Consider the following 6,632-nt stretch of genomic DNA (forward strand, 5'->3'; position numbering starts at 1 on the left):
CCTGGTCCCAGGTGCCCCTTGCTTGTGTTTCTGGGCGAGGAGAGAGCTGAGTGCAGTGAACATGCTCTCTCTCTCTCTTTTTTTTTTTTTTTTTTAGTTACCTAATTATTTATTTTTGAGACGGAATTTCGCTCTTGTTGCCCAGGCTGGAGTGCAGTGGCATGATCTTGGCTCATGCAACCTCCGCCTCCTGGGTCCAAGAGATTCTCCTTCCTCAGCCTCCTGAGTAGCTGGGATTACAGGTGCGCACCACCACATCCAGCTAATTTTTTGTATTTTTAGTAGAGAGGGGGTTTCACCATGTTGGCCAGGCTGGTCCTGAACTCCTGACCTCAGGTGATCTGCCCACCTCGGCCTCCTAAAGTGTGTTACTGGACAATTTTTAAGCATGTTTGGAGCAACTTACCTATGTGAACTACTGTTTGCAAATTTATAAAATCTAGATACAGATCTAGTATTTCCAATGAAACTTTAGTATCTGAATTGATACAGATCTAGTATTTCCAGTGAAACTTTAGCATCTGAATTGAGATGTGCTGTAAGTGCAAAATACACCTTAGATTTCAAAGACATAGTATAAGAGTTGCTAATGACTTTTTTTTAAAAAAGAGACTTTACAAAAAGGGTCTCGCTCTGTCACCTAGGCTGGGGTGTGGTGGCATAATCATAGCTCATTGCTGCCTCAAACTCCTGGGCTCAAATGATCCTCTTGCGTCAGCCTTGTAGGTAGCTGAGATTACAGGTGCACATCATCACACCCGGATAATGAAAAATTGGTTAGGCAGAGACAAGGTCTTGCTGTGTTTCCCAGACTGGTCTGGAACTCCTGGCCTCAAGCAGTCCCCTGCCTCAGCCTCCCGTAGTGCTGGGATTATAGGCCTGAGCCACTGTGCCCAGCCATTGATGATTTTTTAATGTTGATTACATGTTGAAATAATAATTTGCTTATATTGGGTTAAGTAAATGTTATTAAAATTCTTTTCATCTGTTTATTTTCATGTCTTAGTGTGGCCGCTAGAAAATTTAAAATCACTTATGTGGCCCACATAATATTTCAATGGAAATCGCTGGACCCCTCCCACTACCTATGTGATACTCCGTCACCTTGATTTATTTTCTTCTTCTTCTTTTTTTTTTTTTTTTTTTTTAAGACAGAGCCTTGCTCTGTCACCCAGCCTGGAGTGCAGTGGTGCAGTCTTAGCTCACTGTAGCCTCTGCCTCCTGGATTCAAGCTATTCTCATGCCTCAGCCTCCCAAGTAGCTGAGATTACAGGTGGGCACCACCACACCCCGCTAATTTTCATATTTTTAGTGGAGACAGGTTTCACCACATTGGCCAGGCTGGTCCCAAACTCCTGACCTCCAGTGATCCACCTGCCTCAGCCTCCCAATCCCCTTGGCTGGGATTACAGGTGTGAGCCACCGCGCCCGGCCCCTTTATTTTCTTTATGGCATTTATCTCAGTTTGAAATCTTTGCCATTTATTGATATCCTTCCCTGTCTCTGCACAGCTGTCTGCACCAGGGAAGAGGGTAGAGGGAACCCTCTGTATATGCCCAGTACATGGAACGGTGCCTCGCCGTTCCCAGGAGCTCAATGGTAGTTGGCAAATAAATCAATGAACACACATAGGGAACTGGGAAACCCAGGCCTGACCTCACCTGACTTCTGATGTGCAAAGTGGTGCTTGACGTGGTGGGCCTTCAGGTTGTACAGGTAGGAGCCCCTGTGCGGCGAGCCAAAGTGCAGGTAGTAATGGGTCATGTCGTAGAGGACGTAGCCCAGGAGGCCCCCCGCAAACACAGTGCCCCCCACCGCCTCGGGCAGGATGAGCTGCAGGCACAAGTAGAAGACGCCGATCACCAGGGAGGCTGGCACAGGGGGGAAGACCAGGCGGGAGCCGTCGAAGGGTGCCTGCAGACAGAGAGGCTTGGGCGTCAGGAGGCAGCCAGGGGCCTTGGCAGCTGGCCAAGCTCGGGCCACTCCCTGCAGAGGACAGGGACAGAGCGTCCCAGACATTCCACTGCATAGGCTTGGCACTTTTGGTGGCTTTGGGGAGGGCGGGCCACCACGTCTGGAAGACGTGGTGAGATTGTCTTACTCCCCATTTGCAAGCCAGGAAGGGACCTGGCAGATTGCAGAGGAACATGGGATGGGCAGGATGGGCGGGGTGTGCTGGCAGCTCGGCACCCATCTCATGCTCTAGAGGCCACTGTGACTCTGGAATTTGTCAGGTGCTAGACAGGTATCCCATCCCTAAATGCCATGCCCCTGGCTAGAGGGGCATTCTGGAGAAGGCACCTAGACTGAGGCCTGATGTTGTCTGGGTGAGCAAGGCACTGAGGGCGGCTGAGGTTAATGCAGCCTCTGCGGTGGGATGACCCTGAAGTGTCACTAGAGGTGTCCTCGCCACCCCCATGTCCAAACAGGAGGCCTTTTTTGTTCCAAGGGGGTGTCGCCACAGCGAACCAGCGAACACTGCTTTACTGTGGCCCTTGAGCTTGAGAAGCCGAGGGCCTGGCGTAGAGGTGAGGTCTTAGCTATGGCTTGGTCAGGATTCTGAGAAGAGAATCCTGCAGCCTCTCTGGGCTGGAGGAGAGAGAGAGAAAGCAGGTGACAGCGACAGTGAGATGCTGGCATGGGCCTCCCTCCCTTCAGACCCAGAACAACAGGACCAGTGGTGTGCTGGAAAACCAGCTCTCAGGAAAAGGAGGAAGGGAGAGAGCTGGGGAACGAGGGAGGGGGAAATAAAAGGAGGGAGGGAGAGCCCTGATTGGTAGCGTTTGCTAATTCCTGCGGTGTAAAAACTCCTGCCCTGGTGCTTTCAAGCGCCGAGGTGGCATCACTGGAACGGAAACAGGAAAGGATGTGTACAGGTGCTCTTGTGAGCTGACATGGGCCAGCTCTAGGTCACAGCTGGATCAGGATCCTTAGATGGATAGGTTTGGGGACCTGAGAACACATTCCTGATTGGAGCCCAAGTGGCTACAGGCCACACGATCTCCTCGGGTCCTCGTGGTGTGGCAGCAGGGGACTGGACAGACTGGGGTGGAAATGTCTCAGAAGAGCGAGCCTGAGACAGCCCCTGGGGCCCCAGAATAGCCTAAGCAGGTCCCCAGAAGGTTCTTGTGTCCCCTGTGGATGGGAAAGACAGCTGACGGGGCAGTGGATCTGAAAAGGCTTCACAAATGGGGCAAGGGACGCAGCAGAGATGCAGTGAGCTCTGGAGAGCAGAGGCCAGCTGAGGCTGGAGGACACAGGCCAGGCCCGGGCTGCGCTACCTCTGAGAGTACACCTGAGGACTGGGCACCCACCCCGATTCTGGCCCCTAGGAAAGCCCCCTAGGATGCAGATCAACTCTGGGGAGGGCCGGGAGGACCACAGCCGACCACCCTGAGAACTCTCAGGTGGCCGATTAAACCTTGAATTGGCTCATCGAGATGAACCAGATTAAGTTGCTGCTGGGAAACCAAGATGAAACCCACGTTCAGTTTCAGCAACATCAGGTTCTAAACTGGCGTCCTGAAAGTATCACATCTGCCACATTTTCTGTGATTTACGCCCAGCAGAGAAGAGAATGTGGAGACCAGCCGGGGAACAGCCTGGGACGGGCCAAGGAGAGCACAGTGCAGGGACAGAGAGGCAGTGGGGGGTATGGGGGAGGCAGCTTCCTTTGGGCAGACCTGTCTTCTAGGGCCAGCTCCTGGGACTGTCGTGGAGTCCTTGAAGGGCCTCAGGGGAAGGGTGATTGAGAGCGCAGACTCTGGAATCCCCAGAATGGGGTACGACACCCTGGCTGTGCCAAATGTGACCTGGGGCAAGTTCCTTAGTTCCCCTAGGCCTCAGTCTCCTGCTCTGTGGAACAGGGAGAACCATGGGACTGTTTTCAGGACAAACTCCAGGAGGACAAGGCTTTTTGTTGTTTTGTTCAATGATGTCTAGAACAGTGTCTTGCACACAGGAGGCACTCACTGGGCATTTGCTGAATGAATGAACGAATGAATGAGTTGTTTCGAGGATTAAAGGTGATGCATAAACAAGGTGCAGAGGGCCTGGGGTCCACACTGTCCCTGGCTGGCTCAGGTTCAGATGCCCAACCCAGCTGCCCCCGTGAATCACATCAAACGTCCTGTCGCTCCCAACCCACAGCCAGACTCCCAGGAGGCTCCGCAGCACCTGAAGCTGCCACCGGCTGCAGGGCCCCCTCGAGCTGCACATGCTTGTTCCGGGCTGGGACCCCACCCCACTCACCTTGTGGTGCTGGCCATGCATGACGAAGTGCAGCATGATGAGGTAATAGCTGTCGCTGGGGGGCTTCATGTGGAACAGGAAGCGGTGGATGAGGTACTCGACGAGGCTCCAGAGGAATATCCCCAGCATGAAGAGCCCAGGGAACATGGACTTGGGCACTGCCAGCGCGTACTCTGCAGGGTGGCGGGGAGAGCGAGGTGAGGACCGGTGCACAGCAGCCTGGTAACTCCACGTGTCCCCACCTCACCATCCCCATCAGCTTGGGAGCTGCTGCTCTCTCTTGGACAGCTACGGGGCCAGGCCATACTGCTGGGGCCCTTGGGTCAAAATGGGAAGGAGGCTGCAGGGCTCTGGTCTGGGTCTGGGGGTCCTTTACAGGAGTGATGGGCCACTGGTTGGAGGCCTGATGTCCTCTTTACAGAGGCTGTGGGAGGAGTGGCTGTGGCTGGGCCTTTACCTGGAAGGGTGACCTTGCCCCAAGGACATTACAGACAACAATCCTGAGCTAGGGCGTTGTTATTATTATTTTGAGACAAGGTATCTCTCTGTCTCCCAGGTTGGAAGACTGGAGTGCTGGAGTACGGTGGTGTGACTGCAGCTTACCGCAGCCTCCCCTTCCTAGGCTCAAGCAATCCTTCCACTTCAGCCTCTCAAGTACCTGGGATCACAGGCGCATGCCACTTTACCCAGCTAATTTTTAATTTAATTTATTTTTTATATTTTTTGTAAAGACAACATCTTGCTATGTTGCCCAGGCTGGTCTCAAACTCCTGGACTCAAACAATTCTCTCGCCTTGGCCTCCCAAAGTGCTGAGATAACAGGACTGAGCCACTGTGCCCGGCCTTCAGGGTGTTAATGATGGAAAGAGTGAACCACCAGGGACTGTGGGGTAGGAAGGACAAGAAAAAACAAGCACTGAGATCTCAACAGACAAGACCTGAAATCATAGCACAGGAGGAAGATGTGAAAACGCTGAAGATGATCAGCCTGGGTGGAGAGAAGACTGGAGACAGGGCACCATCTTCAAGCACAAGTTTCCCCCCACCCTCTGGAGACAGCCTGCAGTCCTAGCAGCTTTCAGCTCTTTCCTCCACCTCATTCATTCTTTGACCTCATGGAGATTTCAGCTCTCGTTCCTGTTTTATCCATATTCATCCTCATCCTTTTTTTTTTTGAGATAGAGTCTTGCTCTGTTGCCTAGGCTGGAGTGCAGTGGTGTGATCTGAACTCACTGCAACTTCCATCTCCCAGGTTCAAGCGATTCTCCTGCCTCAGCCTCCTGAGTAGCTGGGATTACAGGTGTGTGCCACCACACCTGGCTAATTTTTATATTTTTAGTAGAGATTGGGTTTCACCATGTTGTCCAGGCTGGTCTTGAACTCCTGACCCCAAGGGATCTGCCCACTTTAGCCTCCCAAATTGCTGGGATTACAGATGTGAGCCACCGTGCCCGGCCCATCCTTATCCTCTTAGCTTTCTTTTCTCCACAAACCATAGCTTTGGCCATATCTTCTCTCTTCTTAAATAACAGCTTTATCAAAATCTAATTCACATCCATATAATTCATCCAAATAAAATATATAAATCAGTGCTTTTTAGTACATTCAGAGTTGTTAAACCATCACCCCAGTCAATTTTACAACATTTTTATCACTTCCCCCCAAACTCCTGTACCCATTAGCAGCCACTCTCCTTTTCTCTCAGACCCCCCCAACCCTAGGAAGCCACAGATCTACTTTCTCTTTGTTGGATTTGCCTATTCTGGACATTTCACATCAATTGAATCATAGGATGTATGGTCTTTTATGACTGGCTTCTCCTACCAAATATATTCAAGGTTCACCCATGTTGTAGCATGTATTAGAACTCCATTCCTTTTTAAGGCTGAATGATATTCAAAATGTATTTGTCCATCCATTAGTTGAGGGATACCTGGGCTGTTGGTAGCTCTTGGCAATGGTGAATAGTGCTGCTATGCACGTTCGTGTAGAAGTTTCGGTGTGAAAAGATGTTGTCCTTTCTCTTGGGTACAAGCCCAGGAGTGGTACTGTTGAGTTGTATCATAACTCTATGTTTAACCTTTTGAGGAACAGCCAGACTGTTTTCCAAAGCTAGCCATTCTCTCTTTTTCTTTCTTTGTGAGGCAGAGTTTCGCTCTTGTCACCCAGGCTGGAGTGCAATGGCACGATCTCGGCTCACTGCAACTTCCGCCTCCGAGATTCAAGTGATTCTCCTGCCTCAGCCTCCCGGGTAGCTGGGATTATAGGCACCCACCACCATGTCCAGCTAATTTTTGTATTTTTAGTAGAGACGGGGTTTCACCATGTTGGTCAGACTGGTCTCGAACTCCTGACCTCAAGTGATCCACCCACCTCAGCCT

At 51.4% G+C, this 6,632-nt stretch overlaps 1 protein-coding gene across 1 annotated transcript in view; it reads right to left on the minus strand.

The window, feature by feature from the left end:
- FA2H (fatty acid 2-hydroxylase) overlaps nucleotides 1–6,632 on the minus strand; it is a 35,290-nt gene that overhangs the window by 2,850 nt on the left and 25,808 nt on the right. Inside the window, exons 5-6 of the mRNA XM_011958304.1 lie at nucleotides 4,252–4,470; nucleotides 1,662–1,833 (exon numbers count right to left, since the gene is read on the minus strand). Coding sequence (XP_011813694.1) covers nucleotides 1,662–1,833; nucleotides 4,252–4,470 — 391 coding nt within the window. The remainder of the gene's footprint in view (nucleotides 1–1,661; nucleotides 1,834–4,251; nucleotides 4,471–6,632) is intronic.

This window comes from Colobus angolensis, unplaced genomic scaffold (assembly GCF_000951035.1).
Source record: "Colobus angolensis palliatus isolate OR3802 unplaced genomic scaffold, Cang.pa_1.0 Scaffold466, whole genome shotgun sequence".
In the NCBI taxonomy this organism is placed as follows: domain Eukaryota; kingdom Metazoa; phylum Chordata; class Mammalia; order Primates; family Cercopithecidae; genus Colobus; species Colobus angolensis.